At 39.7% G+C, this 22,480-nt stretch overlaps 1 protein-coding gene across 1 annotated transcript in view; it reads right to left on the reverse strand.

Moving 5' to 3' along the window:
* Positions 1-22,480, reverse strand: part of RYR2 (ryanodine receptor 2) — a 728,853-nt gene that overhangs the window by 317,812 nt on the left and 388,561 nt on the right. Inside the window, exons 16-17 of the mRNA XM_073878937.1 lie at positions 21,320-21,428; positions 15,531-15,626 (exon numbers count right to left, since the gene is read on the reverse strand). Coding sequence (XP_073735038.1) covers positions 15,531-15,626; positions 21,320-21,428 — 205 coding nt within the window. The remainder of the gene's footprint in view (positions 1-15,530; positions 15,627-21,319; positions 21,429-22,480) is intronic.

The following is a 22,480-nucleotide window of genomic DNA, read 5'->3' on the forward strand; positions in this document are numbered from 1 at the left end:
CCTGATTTTATGTTTTAATAAATTTACAGAAATGATTTTAGTGAAAATTTTAACATGCAGAACACAATGTATAATGTAAACTTTCGTGAGTAGACACACAATTGGATATACATTATGATTGCAACTATGTAAAATATATTATGTGTATAAAATGTGTATTTCACAAAACACCAGGAGTTAGTATACCAGAATATTGGTGCTGGTTATTGCTGGATTAGTATACCTCTCTTCCAATACTTGATGAATTCCAGGAAATGAGTATGCACTACTTTTACCATAAGAAATATTCTTAGAAAGGACAACAAAATAGGAAGTTCTATTTCCATTTTTCTTTTTTTTTTTTTTTAAGATTTATTTTAGGGAGAGAGAGAGAGAGTACAAGTGAGCTGGGGGAATGGCAGAGGGACAGAGTGAGAGAATCCTGAAGCAGACTTTGTGCTGAGCATGGAGCCCAATGCGGGGCTGGAGCCCAGGATCCTGAGATCATGACAAAGAGCCAGCCACTCAACTGACTGCGCCACCCAGGCGCCCCAACTAAAGCACACATTTAATTGATGTCACCCCTTACTTGAAAGCTCCCATGGCTTCCCAGGACATCCAAGGTACAAGTCCATTCCCCAGAGCAAGGTACATCAGCTCTTTTGCTACATGACCCAACCCGACTACTTTACCACCTCAACTCCCACCAACTCCTCTGACAAAGAACAGTTAGTATATACTTTTACTTCAAAGTACATATTACAAATATAATTAGGTGCTAATGCATTTACAAGACACTGATATATTTATTAAGCACCTACGGGCACTGTTCTAGGCAGTGGGGTCATCAGCGATCAAGGCCTGCCAGGGCCAAGTGGGAGCTTGTCGGCTCTGTCCCACCTTCCATGTTTTGTACATGTTATTCTCAGACTGAAATATACTTCCCTCTTTGGAAGCTGCAAAATCTGAATCATCCTACAAAGGCAGAAAGTCACCTCATTTGGTGGGTTTTAACCAATACCCTAGAATGAATTATTCTTTCTTGGTAGTATTGATCACATAGTGTTAAAATCATGTATGCTCATTTCAATCTCCTATTAGAGAGTGAGTCTTTGAGAGCAGAGATGTGTTGAATTCTGCCTCCTTGTGACCCAGCACGCTTGGGCCTACGGAGGCCCATCTCATGTTTGCCAACTGAGTAACTGAATGAATGTAAATGGACTATTAGTACACACTTTCAGTTTAAACTACATAAACCTGTGATTTGTTTAGTCAATCATAACAAGATTCATTATTGTGAAGAGTATGTAGAATAGCTACTTTGGCATATTTTCTGTCTGGAAATTTTAACATTAAAATATTTTTTTAAAGGTAGAGAAGTCATATGATAGAACACAGATGGAGAATTTATATTTCTTAGTTCGAGTATTTCCTCACTGAATGACAGGAATTTTTGTGGGCTTTAGTCTGTCTGTGGGGGTCATGTACAAAATTCAAAACTGATGGTGTAAGCCCTTTATACATAAGATACATGAAATATTTAGCTCTTTGCCTTAAAACTTTTATGGCTGTAACTTTGTGAATTATTTATAGGACTCATGACAAAGAAAAATCTCTGAGGGTGTTTACAAAATGTCTGGAAGTAACCTAACGGTATTGAAGCATCCAAGCGCTGTGGTGGGGCATGCCCCGGGCTGTCCAAGGTTGAGGGTTTACATGGGAAAACTGAAAGCAAGCCATAGAACAGAAGTGCTCTATTGGGTCTGACTTTATTAACAGAAAGAATCTAGCCTAGGGATTTTGCCCCATCCCCAGTAGACACAAGCTCACTGGTGAGTCTTGCACTTTCGAGTGAAGTGAACAGAACCAGGCAGGGAGTCTCTCAGGCACAGGTAGCAGCGTGGAGACAGAACTCCCATTATCTCAGGAAAACCAATGGACTTGGAAGACAATGCCAACATCTCCTCTCCAGAAACTGTTTTCTCACCTACGGTTCCAAGTGTTTAGCAAAAATAAAACAAAATTAAAATAATCTCAGAACACCGAGGTTTAGATGGAATGTAGTTCTCACTGCAAGAGGGACACATGGGTGTTATTCAGCCTTGGAAAAGGACCCCACTCCCACATCTCTGCTCTGAGTGTGGGTAATGATCCTGGACAATCCCTGATGCAGCACATGGCCTTAGCTGACAATTTCAACAGGGAAGCCTCTTAGTGTAATTGGCAAGCAAACAGAAGGCTTCAACCTGGGTGCTAACAGGTATGAATTAGACTGTCCCCCAGTGACAGAAACACTGGGGACTCAGTACAGATAACACACAGAACTGCAGTACCCACTTGCAGGGTCAGAAACAATCACAATTAGAGAAACTGTGAATTCCAAATGACCCAAATCACAGGTTGCATTTCTACTTTTTCCCCTACCTAGCAGTTAAAATCCTTCTTAATCTTTTGGTCAGACCTCATTAGCCATATCCCCAGGGCTCACTGAAGGCAAGTGGAAAGAAGGAAAGTTGTATTTTTTGCCATGAATAATTAACGTAAATAAAGTGACTTAAGTAAAAAGACGGGGGGAAAGGCACTGAGAAATAACATGACAACACAGAACACGAAACACGCAGTCCAGACCTGTCTATATCACGGACCGTCATCCTTTCAGAAGGGGGACTGACAGCCTGGATATTTACTAGGCTTAATGAGGAACTATAATGGTAAGAGGTATTGTTATTATCCTGTTGTCTTACGTAGTGGTTATAACCATGGTTGCAAGCCAGTGTGCCCCGTTTGAGTCCTGGCAGATTTTAGGCAAGTTACTTAACTTCTCTGAGCTCCAGTGTCCCCATTTCTAAAACCAAATTCTAATAATGTTACCTACCCCGGGGGGGAGATGTTGTGAGGAATTAACACATGTAAAGCTTTTAGGAAAAGGCCTGGATCTGAGCAGCGCAATGTAAGCATCAACACTTATTTTATGGTTGTAACAGAATAATACAAATGACAAAAGAAATGAAAGAAAAAAGGATCAATTGGGAAATCTGACAACTAGGCTTTTTATACAGAGATTAAAAACGTTACATCAGGGAAAGGTAGAGAAACGCTGAATGGACAACACTGATCATAAGGAAAATCCAGGGAAAATGTTATTGATCACTATGGAGAAATGAAATCAAAGTTAGATACCAAAATAGTTAAATTAGTAAATCCAGGGGAAATTACACCAGAACGTTAGACAGAGAGACAAAAGTAGGGTAAGAGACAGAACAACAAGACACTCTACATTCTGGAGACAGGACTGTTGAGCCAAAAATACCATGAAAGATTACACCAAGTAGACCTCTTGGCTCATTAAAAAGGCATAACGGCACTCTTTTGACAAGAACCCCCTCTTCTCTCCATATTGAAACAAACAAACATGCAAATGAAGTGGGCAGCAGTTAGAAAAGCCAGAAGAAAAGTTCAGCTAGCTACATGGTGACAAAAGGTCTGAGGAGTTTGGGAGGTTTTTTTTGGCTACACTCCAAAGGGGAGGCCAAGAGAGAAAGCAGCTGAGTTATGTACAAATGCGTTAATTTGTTCCTGGGCCTGTGCTTTTGAGAAGGCTCTGTAGAGGCACACCTTTGCTGTTTTGTTCCACTAATTGGAATGGAACAGCCAGTGAGTGATAAACCATGGATTACATCCAAGTTGTCCTTCTTGGGTGGTTGGGCATGAATGTGGAACTTCTACAAGTGGCAGAAACTTCTAGTTTGAGCTAGTGGAGGGACGGTGGAGAGCCTCACCAAACAGTATTGGGCCTGCCCAGAACAAACAGCAGGAGGTGAAAAACCAATTGATATATGGCATAATTACAATACATCTTAACGTTTAGAGGAGAATTCTGCATGCCACAGACTGAAGCACTGAGAGAAATAGGAATAATCCGTGGTTTGTTCAAAATGGGTATAAATTTGAAGTCAAGGACATAGTTGAGTTTCAGTGTGAGATAAACTGATGAATTTATTTTTTAACTTTTGTAAGCAGAAAGGGACAAAAGATAAGAGAAGCAATGTACGTTTTGCTTCCTTTCTATAACACAGGGCTTACTTGTAAAATAAACACTAAGTAGGGTTTCCATATCACAACTAGAGAGAGAGAAAAATGGACTAAGTTGATATCAATATTAAAAAATAGGCTTAAGAATAACAAGAGGTGGGGTCTTAAGCCAAATAGGGGAAACACATGATTATGCATCCTTCCATTTTTTTTATAATGGTTTTGAGGCATGAGAAGAAAATACTCTCATTAAATCTTGAGCTAACATAAAGCTGAGAAAGGAGAGAAAAAGTGACAGAGGTAAGATTAAAATACAACAGAACTTGACAGAATTAGGAACATTAATAAAAGTGGAATAAAAGATAAAGGTATATACCACATTTTTACTCATATATAGAAACGTACATCATGAATGCATTAGCAAAATAAATAAACAAAAAGATGGACTTAAGGTATTTTATTGGAAGACGAGATGATCATGAGTCAAAAATTTCCTGGGGTACATTATCTAAAATAAATAACACATAAAATAATCCATGTAATTATAGTGTACTATTCAGCCTTAATTAGGCTTCTGATGGTTTGCTGCTTTCAATTTAGGGAGCAGTATTTTATAAAAGATAGACAAATTAGAGGAGTTAGGGACAATTAAAAAAAGAAAGTGTCATCGGCAGTTCACGATGTAACAGTGAAATAATATTAGAAACATTATGCCACACAAATATTTATTTGTATAAATTGCCATTTCTCAAAACCCACAGAGGTCTAAGTGCCAGACAAAAAAAATGCTTTAAGATATTCTTATCTTGCTATTTACTCTTGGGTGTTTTTGCCCCATTTACATGTTCAATTATCACTCCATAAAATGGGCCATAAAATGGGTTCTGGATATAAGTTAAATGAGGAGCGGAAACTGATATTATTCCTGCTTTTGTGGACTTTACAGACCATACAAATTCAGTCCTGGCTCCGTTACTTTCATTTGACCTTGAAAAGGTTACCCCTCTCGATTTCTCAGCTTCCAATTTTTCATTTGTAAAATGGAAATGATAATGGGACATACCTTACGGAGTCCTGCGGGATCCAGTGAAGTAATACATATGACATCTCAGCATAGTCCCCAAAATTCACTTATTTCCTTGGCTACACAATGTGCTCATTAACATGTTCAAAAAACAACAAATGCGTGCCTCTCTGTGAAGTATGAGAACCTATAAAAATGCTGGCAGATGCAATTAATTGCTGAAAAGGCCTTTAAATAAAATTTTCAAAGATCTATGCATCTGAGTATTTTTAAGATGCATCTTCCAGGGCAAGAGAAATATAGATTAATCAACTCTTCAAAAAGATACTTACCTCAAAGCAGCAAATATTTATTGAGAACTATTATTTGGGGGCAGGAATGTAAAATGATCACAGCATCTGAGCTTTGGTTCAACTTCAAATGTTCTCTTGAAAAAGGCAATCTCTTCAATAAATGGCGCTGGGAAAACTGGATATTCACATGTAAAAGAATGAAACCAGACTCCTATCCTATACCACTCACAAAAATTAACTCAAAATGTATTATAAGATATAAATATATAGACCCGAAGCCATGAAATTCCTAGAAAAAAGAGGGGGAAAAAAACCTCCTTGGTATAGGAATTGGCAATGGTCTTTCAGATAGGACACTTAAAGCACAAGCAACAAAATAAAAAAAATAAGTGGGACTGCATCAGGGTCACCTGGGTGGCTCAGTCAGTTAAGTGTCTGCCTTCAGCCCAGGTCATGATCCCTGGGTCCTCAGATCAAGCTCTGCATCAGGCTCTCTGCTCAGCGGGGAGTCTGCTTCTTCCTCTCCAATTAAGTGGGACTACATCAAACTAAAAAGCTTCTGCACAACAAAAGAAATCATCAATAAAGTAAAAAGACAACCTACAGAATGGGGAAAAAAAGTGCAAACCAAATATCTGATAAAGGGTTAATATCCAAAATATATAAAAAATTCATCAGAAAAAATAATCCAGTTAAAATGGGCAAAAGACCCAAGTAGACATTTTCCCAAAGAAGATATTCAAATGGCCAAAAGATACATGAAAAGATGATCAACATCACTAGTCATCAGGGAGAAGTAAATCAAAACCACAATGAGACATCATCACACACCCATCAGAATGGCCATCATCAAGAAGACGAGGTAACAAATGCCAGTGTGGATGTGGGGAAAAGGGAACCCTTGTGCTCTGTTGGTGGGAATGCAAACTGGTGCAGCCACTATGGAAAACAGTAGAGAGGATCCTTAAAAAATTAAAAATGGAACTATCATATGATCCAGCCATTCCACTTCTGGGACTATATCCAAAGAAAACAAAAACACTGGGGCGCCTGGGTAGCTCAGTTGGTTAAGTGTCTGACTCTTGATTTCGCCTCAGGTCATTATCTCGGGGTCATGGGATTGAGCCCCACATCAGGCTCCATGATCAGCACAGAGTCTGCTTGAGATTCTCTCTCTCCCCCTCTGCTCCCCCCCCACTCTCTCTCCCTCTCTCTTTCAAATAAATAAACCTTTAGAAAACAAAAACACTAACTCGAAAAGATACCTGCACTTCCATGTTCACAGCAGCATTATTTACTAAAAACAGCCAAGACAGACAAGATAGGAACCAAAAAGGCCAAAATAAAAAAAAAAAACAAAAACAAAAACAAACACAGCAAGAACAAAAAACTCTAAAACCCTCAGAGAAAAAGAGATCAGATGTGTGGTTTCCAGAGGCAGGGAGTTCGTGACAGAGGGATAAACATCAGTAAATACTAGGGCTGTAATGTACGATAAGATGATAGCTAACACTGCTCTGTGATACACAGGAAAGTTGGTAAGTGGATGAAATCTAAGAGTTTTCATCAATGTTGAAAGAACAAAAAAAGTGTTCAAAGAACAGTGTTCAAAGAACAAAAAAAGTTCTTTTTTGTTTTTTTCTTTTACTTTTTTTTTTTTTTTTAAGATTTTACTTATTTATTTGAGAGAGAAAGAGCACACACAGGGGGTAGAAGCAGCGGGAGAGGGAGACTCGGAAGCAGACTCCATGCTGAGCGCGCACCCCGCCGTGGGGGCTCGATCCCCCAACCCTGAGATCACGACCTGAGCTGAAACCAAGAGTCAGATGCTTAAGCAACTGAGCCACCCAGGTGCCCCCCCTTTCTTTTTTACTTTCTTAAAAAATTTTATATATATGAGATGACTGATGCAAACTAAATCTGTTAGAGTAATAATTTCACAATTTTTGTAAGCCAAATCATTATGCTGTTCACTTTAAACTTATACAGTGATGTGTGTCAGCTGTGTCTCAATAAAATCAGGCAGGGGGAGTTCTCCTGCGGGATGAAGACAGCCAAGGGCCTCATTTCCAATAAGCACAAAAGAAAAAAGTGAAAGCGCATAAAACAACCTATTTCTGATACTTGGCAAGTGTGGAATAAGGAGAAAAGTTATACAACGCATTCTTTAACAAAATACACATTTTTTTAAAGAGTTTAAGTAATCTCTACACCCAATGTGGGGCTCGAACCCACAACCCCAAGATCAAGAGTCACATGCTTTACTGAGCCAGCCAGGTATCCCGAAACCCACAAATTTTAGATAGGGTATTACGTGCAGAAGTGTATGTGGTCCTGAGATGAAACATTATGTATAGAGCAAAGTACAATTTAAAATGCTTTCAAAAACTGGCATAATTTTATTATTTTTTTTAAATATTTATTTATTTGAGAGAGAAGGAAAGAGCATGAACCGGGGGAGTGGCAGAAGGAGAGGGAGAAGCAGACTCCCTGCTGAGCAGGGAGCCCAACGTGGGGCTCGACCCCAAGACCTGAAATCATGACCTCAGCTGGTCAAATGCTTAACCAACTGAGCCACCCAAGCACACCCAAGTTTGTTTGCTTGTCTGTTTATAAGTTTTTGGCTAAAGGTCTTTGTGCTGTGCACAGAGTACAAGTCTGCACCTCCACATTCATGCACAGATCTGGCATCCAATACCTAATGGTCCCCCACCTGACCCCCACCCTGTGCTGAAGGCACACTTTTCATCTGAGTTCTCAGTGGTCTTCACTATCTTTATTGCAGAAGACAGAACACCTGACTAGTTTATTTCCACGCCGCTCTTTTAAGAAAATAAAAATGATCCTGTAGTTAAAACACTGGCTAATTACAAATGAAAAAGGTGTACAACACTTACTGGGACATTTTCATTCGTTTAACATAACAAACACATCCATAGTGTTGACTAACAATCCTCCTGAGACAGGTATTATTACAATTCCATTTTACAAATATATGTAAAGTATGAGGTACAAAAGGGTTAAGATCATGCAGCTATCAAGGATGATGCTAGAATCGGAACTGAACCAGTCCAACTCAGAATCCATACTTGTCTTCAATCTTACGCTCTGCTTCTCCTTAACACAGTGTAAAAGTAGGTAGAAACAAGAGATGATTAAAAACTGACCTGCCATTTCTGATGAGGCAGTCTCGGCAGATTCCACCCTGTTTTGGATGATGAAATGGTAGGAAACCCAAATGGGGGACCAGGGACACGAGAAGGGCCCATTGTGCTCAGCTGAGACATCATTTCCTACTGCCTCATCTATACCCTGAGATCTAACACTACCTACCTCTCTCCAGTGTGGCCACATCCAGTGGGCACCCAGGCAGCCAAGCTAACGGCCATCCAGATTACACTTCCTGTATCACATCAGCCCTAAAGGAAGGCACCTGAAGAGTGCATCCTGCCTTGGGTAGTGATTGACTTCCTTCCTTTGACTACTGGGTCCAAGTAAACAGAACCCACTTTAAAAGCCTAGGTACTTAGAAGGCTTGATTCAATCGAGAGGCAAGTTGGCTTGAGAAAATTGGGTAAGTGACACACACGGCAAAGAAACTTTAATAAACTCAGTTCGAGACAAAGTCCTTCAGGCAGGATAATGTACCCAAGGGAGGTCACAGACACTTAACTTTAAGCATGACTGAAAGCGAATGACACAGCACAATTATTTCACCAAAGATGATGCTGAAAGCATTTAATATCCAGCACGGTATGAGCAAAACCCAGTCAGACCAGACACTGGCATTAAACTCTCATCCATCCATAGTAGCACATAAGAGCTCAAGCCTCCTTTCTGTCCACAGTCCCCAAAAAGGATATGACACAGTCTAGGTCAAAGGTAGAAATCACTGTCTGTGATCTTGTGTTTAATAAGTTTTCCTCAAGAGAGCCCTTCCAAGATGATGTAGTTTCTCCGAGACAAGACTTCCTCTTCTCTTTCCCCAGCTAACCAGGCGTTTGTAGGATGCAGCCCTAACTGGCCATGTGTGGGGAGAAATAAAATCAGCAAGAGGGGTCAATGCTCCAACCTCCAAACCAACCCTGGGGAATCCAAAGAAGCAGAATGGGAACGTGGATTCCAGGAACTGCCCAAGAATACCCCCCGGGGAGCCAAAGGCTCTCCGGAACTGGTAGGAGGTTAGCGGTGGCAGCTGTAGCCTGCATGGGGAGCACGTCCACAGGACAGGTGGGCGCAGACTTCATGTGTAAACTCCTCTCCCCGCTGCCTTAGGGCAATCGCTTGCCCTTTGCTGGCCACTGGGGCCCATATGGAATAATGTCAGGAGAGCGCTCGACCCCACCTAGGGCCAGAAAGTGACTAAAAAGGGGCCAAATGACCTTGGGCTTTCAATCTTTCATACCTTCCTCACCCAAATCCTCAGGGGGCTGGTTAATTAGAGCCTAGGGAGACTGTCTGTGTCAGGTTACGCTTCTCTCAGAGGTAGAAAGCCCTGACCAGCATCCACACCAGCATCCCTGCCATGTTGGCAGAAATGGAGTGAGCAGCACTATGGCACCTGTGACTCTCAGCCTGGGCTTCGGCTTTCTCCTCGCTCCTTAAACAGACTGGACAACAAAGACTGAGCCTGGCTTTGGCCCTCCTGCCACTGGACCTATCCAAGAACCTGGCGCCCCCAGGACAACACAAGTTCACTGACCACGGAGGCAGAATTGTCAAGCAGACCAAGAACGTAAAACAAAGATGACAAACAGATGCAAGAATTAAACACCTGCTGTGAATATCAACTTCCTACTTAGTATCAAAACACATGAAAGGAGCCAAATGCCCTGCAAATCCACTGCATAATACAGACAGCCACCACCCAGAACAAGGCCATCAGACCCCGCCTGTCTATGAAACCCAGGGATGCCCTTCGCCCCATCACTTCCAGTCTACTTCAACATTTAATACCCAGGGCCAGAGATGAGTCCTACAGTTAACAAGTAACTGTGGGAAATTATTAGAAAACCAATCAACTATGTCACAAAGCAGAATAGTTTTCTTCTCAAATGTGAGACAGCTGAAGATTTTTTTTCATCTCAAAGAACCATTTCTAAAAACACAATTTGCCATCTATCCCACACAGAGGCTTTTAGAAGAGCATTCTGAAAAGCACACAGAGACTCCAGATAACAAGGCAACATTGATCACTTTTTTCATTCCGAAAAGAACGTTCTGTTCCATTTGGATTTTACTTGGAGGGACTTTTTTTTTTTTTCCTACTTTTCACATTGCTGGTAAAATATATTTTTCAAAAAGCCGCCCAAATCTAGATTCTCCATTCCCTGTTCTCTTTTTCTTTCCAGCTATAACTTAATGCTTCGCTGAAAAAGGAAGCAGTATGGCTCTACTCAGACTTTTCCAGGATCGTTCAAAAATGAGTAATTTTTGACAAGGGACTTAGCTAAATACTAAATTAGTAACCTTTAATCACTAATACATTATTTCAAACATTGAGTGATTATCTTTGAAAAATGTACACTATGTTTCCCTGTCATAAGTGATCCATCAGCATCAAATGTAATTTACTATCATGATGACTCAGATCATTTATTAAAAACACCAGTCATTATAAGGTGCTCTGGATGAAGCAACAGATGAGGATGGAGGATTATGTTATGGTGAGATGGTAGGGTCAAAGAGGTACTGACCCCGACAGCTATCACAAAAGGTTTTCTTGACAAAGTCTGCAATATCATCATGATTGTGATTTTATGTTTCTCATAAGGGTCAGGTGCACAGTCTCCTGGCTATAACCAGAGCTGACTTTCTGCACAATCAAAAGATTTGAATCCCGGCGCCTGGGTGGCTTAGTAGGTTAAGCCCCTGCCTTTGGTTCAGGTCATGATCCCAGGGTCCTGGGATTGAGTCCCCGTGTCTCCCTGCTCCACGTGGAGTCTGCTTCTCCCTCCCGTCTGCCCCTTCCCCCGCTCTCGCGTGCTCTCTAATAAATAAATAAAATCTTAAAAAAAAAAAAAAAGATTTGAATCAACCAACAGCTGAAGTTTCCTTCTTCCAAGTTACCTTGTTGAAAACTGTCCCTTTCTGTGTCATCATTACATGTTGCTTAAACTGCAGATATCATTCTGAAAGGTTAGCTAGGATTTCTGCATCGCCAACAGTGGGTCTCAAACAATATCCTGTAGACTCCTGCTTTTGCTAACTCAAATGTTTGTACCTAAGTACCTATCAGGGAAGAGGATCCTGGCACACAACATTCTAGGGCAGATTTTTCACAGGTAACACATTTTCCCCTTTGAAAAATGATGAGCTTATGCTCTGCAAAAAATATTTGTGACACCTTTGGAAGCTTTAAACTATCGTATTTCTAGGTACCACACGCTGTATGGTGTGTGAGCACACGCGTAGGCAGTTCAAGCACCCTGAAAGGTTCCTTCTTCTGCTTGAACCCAGAGGGAACTTCCTTCATGGCACTTACTAGGAGTGGGGAGGAATTGGCAGGAATCCCCAAGAAGGCCACTTTCACCGCAGCCAAAACTATCTGCGAATAGACTGTACCAGAGTAAGACTCAGAGAAGGTATACAGCCTCCTGACCAGCAGACTGTGCTCAGTCAGCTGTTTCTTGAAATGCCCAAATAGGATTTCAAGTGTGCAGAATATCCTAAAGAAAACCCAGCCCTCAGAAATCGATCAGTTCGATCAACTGGACTTGCTCATACAAATCTTGTCTTTTCAATTAAATTTGGCCTAGAGACACAGTCACATAGGAAGCCTGGGAAAAGGTCTAATTTATCCTTTTTTTTTCTTTTCTCCCAAATAATTCATAGTGGCTGTTCTTACAGACTGATCAGATACTCTAATAAAGTTTTATGCACTTGTGATACTAGTCAGCTTCCAACAAAGCAGAACATGCATAAGGAAAAAAATCTGCTCACTCCTCTTCCTGAGCCCCACGATCATAGAATGAGATAAACAGCAGTTGGCTGGGTACCAGATACTGCCAGGGCCCTGCTCAAATTCTCGTCCCTTGGGTTCAGTGAACTTGCAGCAGCCGGCCTTGGCAGTTCTCTTCTTCAAGATTTGCCTTGAGCACAGTGGCAGCTGGAAAAGCCACAGAATTCATGCTCTCTGGGAGCAGCACCACTCAGTGACAGAGAAAAGTCGGTGGTAAACACCCTAAATGTCTCCCCCCTGCCCCACGTGGGAGAATGGTAAGGCACAGTCCTACAGAGTTTCCCAGAATTCCCCAAGAGAAAAGCTCCAGTTATTCATGGCGGTAACTCGCTTGTCAACACACCCTTCCCGGATTCCGTCTCCATCATGTCTCATGTGGACTCACTCCCCAAATAAACCTTTAAGCCCTTTCTCAAGGTCTACTGCAGGCACCAAACGAATGTAAGCTTCTTCATTAACACATCCTTTTGCTGACCCTTTGTAGGTCTTCATCAGATCTCTAAGTATGCACCGATTTATCTTGATTTCTGTCCACTGACCTTTTCTGAAGGAAATCTTTTTTTAAGTTCAATTAACATCTAGTGTATTAATTTCAGAGGTAGAGGTCAGTAATTCATCAGTTGTATATAACACCTAGTCCTCATCATATCACGTGCCCTCCTTAATGCCCATCACCCAGTTAACACCATTCCCCTACCCACTACCCCTCCAGCAACTCTCCATTTGTCTCCTATAGTTAAGAGTCTCTTATGGTTTGTCTTCCTCTCTGATTACATCTTGTTTTATTTTTCCCTCCCTTCCTCTATGCTCCTCTATTTTGTTTCTTATATTCCACAAATGAGTGAAATCAGATGACAACTGTATTTCTCTAATTTCACTGAGCATGATACCCTCTAGTTCCATCCATGTCATTGCAAGAAGGCAACATTTCATTCTTTTTGATGGCTATGCAATATTCCTACACACACACACTGCACCTTCTTTATCCATTCATCTGTCAATGGACATCCAGGCTCTTCCCGTCTTCTCCCATTCTGTAGGTTGTCTTCTGGTTTTGTCGACTGTTTCCTTTGCCATGAAAGAACTTTTTAACAGAAGGAAATCTAAAGCTCATAGGGCCCCCTCACTCTGCTCTGCTGCTCAGATACAGACAGAGGGACTAGCAATGCAGCTGGAAATGGACTAGCTAAGGAGAGCATGTTCTGCAGTCTCAGAGAGAGATTAAGATGATGCATTTGTGAGCACTCAAGAAACAATAACAGATGACTGAAATACATTTATGCATGTGTGTATATGATATGATCTTATGATAGGCGTATTGTTATTGTTACTGTCTCTAAAAACTAAGCAACATTCTACTTCCTCTAGGAGAAAAAGCAGTTCATTGAAAGCATAAATGTAACCACAGCAGAGAAAATTTGTTTAGTGAAAAATATTTCAGGTACATACAAACTAGGAGGCTATAAGGTACAGTCAACATACCTCAAGCCTGATGTAAGATTACAAGCTGGGGTTTCATTTCTGCTATAACAATTCTATCATCTCCAATCAGTCATTCGAATGTCCTATGCCTCAATTTCCTTTCCTCTAAAGTAACATGTCAGGTTCAGTGTTCTCCAAGCGTCCTTCCTACGCCTGACATTCCCTTTGCATTCTGAGAGCACGGAGCATCTACTTGACATAGCAGTACCTGTGACCAACAGCTGGTTTGGAGAAAGATCATAGCAAATAGCAATTTGTATCCAGGGGAACTGTGCCTACAACCAACTCAACTGAAGACTCTAGACAGTGGACTCTACTTGGCTGAGTTTAAAGGATGCTCCACTCTGTTCTTCCCTTCTCTCGTCTTCTGCTCTGAGCACTGTGTGTATCTTAAGTGATTCATGTAACATTAACATTGTCCTGGAGGTAGCTCTGCCCCTCTCTCTAGAGATTCCCTGTGGCCAGAAAAGGGGATCAGCATACTTTTTTGTATCTACTGGAGATTGCCAACAATTCTGGATACCTTGACCCAAGAATCTATCCATTTTCGCAATCTTGCCATCATTTGTTAGCACTAACTTGACCACTTCCTCCTAGCACTTACTCAGTTTTCTCTTTATTCAAGATATTCTGTATTGATCCACAGTCATCCCATTCATGTTGCAATACCCTAAACACCCTCATCTTATGATCCTTGTGCCTTTTTTAGTTCAACAATCTCCTTTATATCTGCTACCCAAAAATCCAGCAATGCCTTAAGACTCAGTGTGTGACTCAAATTTCTCCTCCTCCTGAATCTTAAACACTAAAATTTCACTCTGTGACTTCAAATTTCCCCCTTTGACCACAACCATATGTTCTTCTATTCATTCAGTTCCAACAAACCTATACTTGAATGAGTCTTTCTCATGCAAAGTCATGAAATTACACCTGTACTGACAGGCATTTTCTTAAGTGAATTCAACCATTCATTCATACATTCATTTATTCGTCCATTCCATAAATTCTGTAAGCACCTACTAGGTGCCAGATGATATGGTAGACCCAAAGATGAATGAGATCATGCCCCTTGCTTCAAGAAGTTCATTGATAGTATAGGACACTGAGAGGAAAAATAAGTAACACAAAGGGGCATCAGTGGTATGGAAGGGCAACTAATGAGCTACTGTGCAAAGACAGGGAGGAGCAGTCCATTTCAGCTTGGGATGCCGCTGACAGACAAGCTCAGGAAGGCCCTGAGGTTATCAATTTTAAGTTTCCACAACACGAAAATAAGAATAACATACCTGTTAGGGAGAGAGATATCAGTTTCACTGACTGTACCTATTTGACTATGATAGAGATTACTAATATTAATATCTACACAATCACTTTAAAATATTGTACTGTATGATTTGGAAAAAAATCAGATTTTAGGCTATTATTATCCAAATTTTTTGAACACAAGTTAAAAGTAGAAGTTTCAAATCGGGTTTTTTTTTGTTGTTTATATAATACATTTGGAGTAACTGATTGAAAAAGAATGGGAGTTCTGACTCGTTAGATTTAGGGACTTCATTTTTTTCTAATGTAAATGAACTGTAAATCGCTTTTCAGAAATAATAGAATGCCAATGATTTGAACAATAAGTAAAAATTTTAACCTATTAAAAGGAGAACATTTAAATGGCACCGATGCTCAGAATTTGTTTTTATCTCAATGTAAAATAGAAGAAAACAGGAATAATGTGTAAGGACAAGGAGATAACCAGAAAACATACCAGAAGAAGCTTCCAGTCTTTCCAATCGGCTGATCAACCAGTCAAGGGAGCCAGAAAACTGAGCACAGTTTTTACGATTTCCTCTAATTAGAGCCGCTACAAAAGAAAAAAGCAGACATCACAGTTATATGACTCTCCAGTTTGAAATGCAAGGTAAGCTGGTACTAAGCCCTCAAATGCTAGAACAAAAACAAAATACTTAGACTTTATATCTGAGACATATACAAACATATAGATATATCTACATATACAAAAGTGAGATTTTTTAAATTTAAATTCTATTAACATATAGTGCATTATTAGTTTCAGAGGCAGAAGTCGGTGATTCATCAGTCTTACGTAGTATTCAGTGCTCATTAGATCATGTGCCCTCCTTAATGTCTATCACCAAGTTACCCCATCCCCGCACCCCCCTCCCCTCCAACAACCCTCACTTTGTTTCCTATGATTAAGAGTCGCTTATGGTTTGTCTCCCTGTCTGGTTTCATCTTGTTTTATTTTTTCCTCTCTTCCCCTATGATCCTCTGCTTTGTTTCTTAAATTCCACGTACAAGTGAAATCATCTGATACTTGTCTTTCTCTGACTGACTTACTTCACTTAGCAGAATACCCTCTAGTTCCATCCACACTGTAGCAAATGGCAAGATTTCACTCTTTCTGATGGCTGAGTAGTATTCCTGTGTGTATGTATACACACATATATACCACATCTTCTTTATCCATTCATCTGTCAGTGGACATCTGGGCTCTTTCCATAGGTTGGCTATTGTGCACATTGTTGCTATAAACATTGGGGTGCAGGTGCCCCTTCAGATCTCTACATTTCTACCTTTGGGGTGCTGGGTCATAGGGTAGCTCTATTTTCAACTTTTTGAGGAACCTCCATACTGTTTTCCAGAGTGGTTGCACCAGCTTGCATTCCCACCAAGAGTGTAGGAGGGTTCCCCTTTCTCCGCATCCCCGCCAACATCTTTCATTTCCTGACTTGTTCATTTTAGCCATTCTGACTGGTGTGAGGTGGTACTGAGATTTTTTTTTTAAAAAGGATTGATATTTATTAATAGGGACTGGAAAACCACACAGCTCATTAGAAGGAATATATTTTGAGAAAGTAACATTTCATATTGGGAGGAAATGATAAATGATAATGGAAAAACCAGTGTCCTGGGACTCTCCTCACTTGGGTTCCGATACTCATTGCTTTTAATTAGCTGCGAGACTAAATTATTTCATTTCCCTAGAGCTCAACTTCCTCACATCTATAATGAAGAAGTTAAGAGCACATCAGTTTTCCTGAAAATGTAGCACAAAAAACTAGGAGATAGAGTTAGTAACTATAACAGGCACACAGAGAGGTATAATTAATTGATACCTGGAAAAAAGAGTGGGAGGGCAGATGGCTAAAAGTTTGAAAAGCTTCTGTTTTCCTCCTGTACCTCTACTTCCCTTTAAAGTTCACAATGCACTTGAAGGACTCGGAACTCCTACAGTCAAGTCACCTGTTCTAACACTGCTTCACCTAGTGTTTCAGACACGTCTTTGATGAAAGAAACCATCTTATATGAAATTCCTACACAACCTTTATGATCTCCTTCAATCCAATTTACATCAACTATTTGAAACTTTTAATGTTTCACAATCATGTGATTCTTTCAAAGCAAATCTGGTAAAGATTTTATAAAAATTCTACTCTTCCACCCATGAGATTGTTCCAAAACAGTATAACTGTTTACAAAGGGTTGGTGAGATGTTGACATAGTAGGGTATTTAATGGGAAAAAGATGTTGCCATAAGAAAACAATCACTATTTAAAATATGGTAGTGCTAGGAAGCAGTGTGAAGGACCTTAAGTTTGAGGGCACTGCCTGTTTATCTCCTTGGTAAGAACAAGACAGGGGAGTCCTTGTAGTAACAGAGTGCAATTAATCTTAAAGACTTTATCTATTTTCTTTATTTTGCCTGAAGATTAAACAATGATGCACTTAATTACTTGGGAATCCCTGGGACCAGAGCCCCAGCAAGAACTAGCAACCAGCTACACACACACACACACACACACACACACACACACACACACACACACACGTGACAAGTGCTGGGGACAAGTGTCAAGAATGAGGTGTAGAATGAGAAAGAGTCCTATGTGCTCTGTGGACTTCTGATTTTAATCCATAAGAATATCTGTTCATGACTTACAACCACCACCATTGAGGGAGAGTATATAGTAAAGCTTTTGAATCTTTACAGAGTCTCATTTGATTAAACTTTAACTCACACTTTTAATTTTACTTCTGAGTTTTCAAATTAAAGATATTAAATGTTTTCTAGAGGTCAGATATGAGAGATAAGTGCCTCTTGAAGAAACAAACAATGTAAGAATTAACCCTTTCAATAAACCATGAAACATTTAAGAAGATCACATAGTAAGACACAAACAGAAAACTACATTCAGTTTACTGCATACAGAAATGGCATAGCCCATGTTGGCCTAGCCCACTGACAACAATGTAATGAAACTAGAAATCAGTAAGAAAAGTAGAAACAAAGATAAAGTCCAAGCACTTAATAATTTAAACTCTCTCATTAATAATTTTTGAGTCAGTAGGGAATCAATATCACAATTATAGACTATCTAGTAAATAGCAAAAATAGAAATGTTACCTAATACAATCAGTGGTAGATGGTCAAAACTGTACTCAGAGGAAAATTAAACACTTTCTTTCACTGCTAACCAACCAGGTGAAAAGTGTTACCTAAACATCCTTTCAATATTTAAGAAATAACGTCACATAAATATAAGTAAAATAGGAAAAAGAAAACACACTAGAGATAAAGTGATCTATGTAATAAATTAAAATGGTAGGATTGAACAAGAGAGTCAAGATTTTTTTTAATATATGCTAAATGCCAACTGCTCTAATCATGAAGGAAAAAGACAAATTAAGAATAAACAGGAATTATAAACACAGCCGCTACACAGATCTCTGTACTAGAATTTTTAAACATATAGGAAAAAGAATGGTTTCCAATTACACATATATGTACATTTTTTTCAACAAAACTAACCCAAAGGAGAAAAATCTAAAGGGAAAAAATCTAAATATAAAAATAAACCATGATTAATACTGGGTAGTCAGAGATCAAAAACTTTTTTTCTATATTCAAGAAGGAAGTTATTTCTAAACTATTTCAAAGTAAAGAAACTAAGGAAACCTCCCTAATTATTTTATGAAGACAGCATAACTTTGACATCAATGCCTAACAAAGTATGTATATGAGAAAACTAGAGGGAACTCTTACTTACGAATATCAATCCAAAAATCTTATACAAAGATGGTATTTACAAATGATATTCAGTAATACATTAGCAACATTAACTCAAGTAGGGGTTTGTTCCTCCAATGAGACAGAAATGTAGTAGGAAATCTGTTAATAAGTCACAGACAAAATGTGATGATCTTAACAGACACTAGCAAAATATATATTTCTAATGAAAAAAAATTAAGCTCTGTAAAAAAAGAATGCCTCCTGAACCTTATGCATGTGTGTGTATATATATGTGCAGGTGCATAGCATGCTTTGCAGATAAATGGAGTGTGTAAAACATTACAGTTCAGCAAGGTCGTTAAGAAGAAATCAGTTAAGTGAGTTTCTAAAGTAACTGAAAACTACACAGAAAATTACAAGGGAGTTCATCACAATACAGCTTATAATAGCAACATACTGGGAACAGCCTGAGTGTAAGCCAAGTCAATGGCACATCCCTTCAGTAGGCTAGTATACATCCACTAAAACCTGGTGAAGGTTCATTGTTCACTGCCAAGAAGAGATGCCCACAATACAGAAGACCATGCAAAGAAACACTATAGCGGAATATCGATCATATGATCCCATTTTTGTGAAGTATATATATATATTCAATATAAATATATGCATATCATGGAACAATTGTGTTTTTTCAGAATATTTCTTGGAGAATGAGAACTGCCTCTGGGAACTATATCCTGATAAGTTCCCTGGGACAGAAGCACAGACCCTAAAGGGCATTGATAAGGATGGGACTGCTTTCCCAGTTCAATAGGGGACATGGTCTTATTTTAAAATAGGAAGGAAGATGAATAAAGCCAAGGCGGAAAAAGGATCATGCTCTGTGATGTGCTCCTTCACAAAGACCCCTGAAGCCATAAAAACTTCCATTAAAAAAAAAAATTAGAAATGCTCAATAAGAATGGCAGTTTGTTTTGTATGCACCTGTAAGGAGGTGAAGTTCTGTGGCCAAGATATTATGTAACCTTAGAGAGAGGATATTGAAGCAGCATGAAATGGGAAACACCATGTCCAAATAATCCCCCAAAATGTACAGACATCAAAGAGGAGCCTTAAGCCTGTCTCAATCCCTGAAATTGGAATTTGGACAGAGTTAACTAAGCCTTCAGGAGAGGAGCATCCCAACTGATGTCTTAGTGCAGGATTTACATGCGTGTGAACACACAATGCTTCAGTACATGCGGGCATGTGGGGGTGTAAAGGTGTTTCATATGTGTATTATGTTATATAGATTCAAAGAAATATTTTTTAAAAAGGTCATACATTAACATGAGTGGTTACATTTTAAACATGGCTTCCACCTTTTTTTATTAAGTATCTAATTTTTATAATGAAGTATTAATTTTAAAATCAAGTAATACAATACAAAGTTACCTTCTTTTCAAGACAGAAAGGTAAAACATCATTGATACAACTCAATGTGTCAAGAGCGCCACTCTCAAGACCAAACCACAATGGTAACTGTAATCTCACGGCGCTTCAAGGTAAAGATGCAGAAACAAACTCAAGACAAACGTCCTTCCTCATGCAGGATAAGCATGCTAAACCCCTTTAAATCCTCTTTCCTTGTTAGCTAATGGGTCTTAGAGATGGTCAAGACCTTTCATCTTCCATACATCTTTATTTTTCCTTATTTATTTAAGAAATATGAAAGGAGGGGGTGCCCGGCTGGCTCAGTGGGTGGAATGTGCAACTGTTGATCTCGGAGTTGTGGGTTTGAGTCCCATGTTGGGTGTACAGAGTGCTTAAAAATAAAAATCTTTTTTAAAAAAATGAACGTAAATGCATCGGGCAACACAGTTGACACTTCTGAGTATGAGCTTGAATAACACATGAATATAATACAATGGTTTGAGGGTCTTCCTCTAGCATATTGTAAGTTCTTTTATATTTGACACTTATTACACATCTGTACATCGCCTGAAATTTGGAAGGTATGTTATTTCTTAATATAGTGATGGATAAATAGCATCCAGTCTCTTATGGAATAAGAATATCCGTGGTTAAGTGCAGTACAACTTAAATACTATAAAAACATTTTGAACTAAGCTCTAAAAAAGAAAGTGGTAGTTCACTGAACCAATTTGTTTTCATGTTGATTAATTAAATCTCTGAACTTTTATACAATCAGAAGATGAAAGGCAAGTAATATCAGCAGTCAATTGAAAAATTATGATCGTAAAAAATACTCCATCCTGCATTTATTTGTATTGTAATATCCCTGTGTCCTCATGCTTTAGTGTCTTTAAGCTCCAAGACTCAAAACTTCTCGATATACTCAAAGAATCAGGAAACTACAAATAGATTAAGATATAAGATCTTCCAAGAAAACTCACTTTTAAAATTTATTTAACAAATACTGATTACCTGCTTTGCACCTGGCACTGCTCTAGGTCTAAGAGATACAGCAGGAAATCAAACGAGGTTCTCCTTTGGAGCTTACATGCAAAGTCTGGAAATACTAATCATGCCAACCTTCTTAATCTGTTGATACACGACCAGGATTCCATTCCTCCTAATCTCTTCTAGATCAGGGGTTCCAGCAGGAACGACAAATGAGGGACCAAAGAACTAGAATTCACAAAGATGGTTTTTTTTTTTAATATCCAGGTTAATAAGTGGTTGCTCCTAAATCCCGATAACCCAAGAAACCAAAAATAAACAAAAACTCCAGAATGTTGTTGAAAAATTTAAGAGCACTGCACCATGGAAACTTCTTGGGAAGCTTGGGGAAGGGTCCCTGCTGTTCGGGGACCTTGTGAACTCAGGTTTGATGACCCTGCCCTGTAAGTGGACAGTGTAAGAGAAGCAATGAACAACTGCTTTGCATGGCTTGGCCTACAAGACTGCGCTGGGCCAAGAATGCATGAGCATTTCTCATGGAGCCCGGGGAAGAGTATCTCTGTGGACTCGCCCAACAGCCACCCGGAACAGAGGTGCAGCTGTCCTGTCCCACGAGCAGGGACTCGTCTAAAAACATCTCACATGCCTGCCGAAAAGAGCCAGCTCCCAGTTGCTGCCAAGTCCCTCCAATCACCCCACCAGGGATGACAGCTTAACCTTCTGGCTAGAGCCGAGAAGAGGCAGCCACACAACCAAGTAAAAAAAAAAAAAAAAAAAAAAAACTGTGCTATGTTCTCTCCTCCCTCTCTACCATCATCAGGAAGTAAACAACAGCAAGCTCGTGGAGAAGGTAAGTAGAGACAGCAGTGAGTTCCTGCTCATGCAGCTCATAGCGCAGCCAAGACTTTAAAGCCAGGCAATTCTAATTCCAGAGTCCATACTCAGGTCCAGTTTATGTTGCCCCCCATCACCAGTCCCTTCCTGCTGGAACCCCCGATCTAGAAGAGATTAGGAGGAATGGAATCCTGGTCGTGTATCAACAGATTAAGAAGGTATCTCATAAAATAGGTTCCAAAATGCATTTCTATTAAAAATGCAAGCTGGTGCAGCCACTCTGGAAAACAGTATGGAGATTCCTCAAAAAGTTGAAAAAAGAGCTTCTGTATGACCCAGCCTTTGCACTACTGGGTATTTACCCCAAAGATACAAATGTAGGGATCCGAAGGGGTATGTGCACCCCAATGTTTATAGCAGCAATGTCCTCAATAGCCAAACTATGG

This window comes from Callorhinus ursinus, unplaced genomic scaffold (assembly GCF_003265705.2).
Source record: "Callorhinus ursinus isolate GAN/ISIS: 27379988/994484 unplaced genomic scaffold, GSC_fseal_2.0 scaffold32, whole genome shotgun sequence".
NCBI lineage: Eukaryota > Metazoa > Chordata > Mammalia > Carnivora > Otariidae > Callorhinus > Callorhinus ursinus.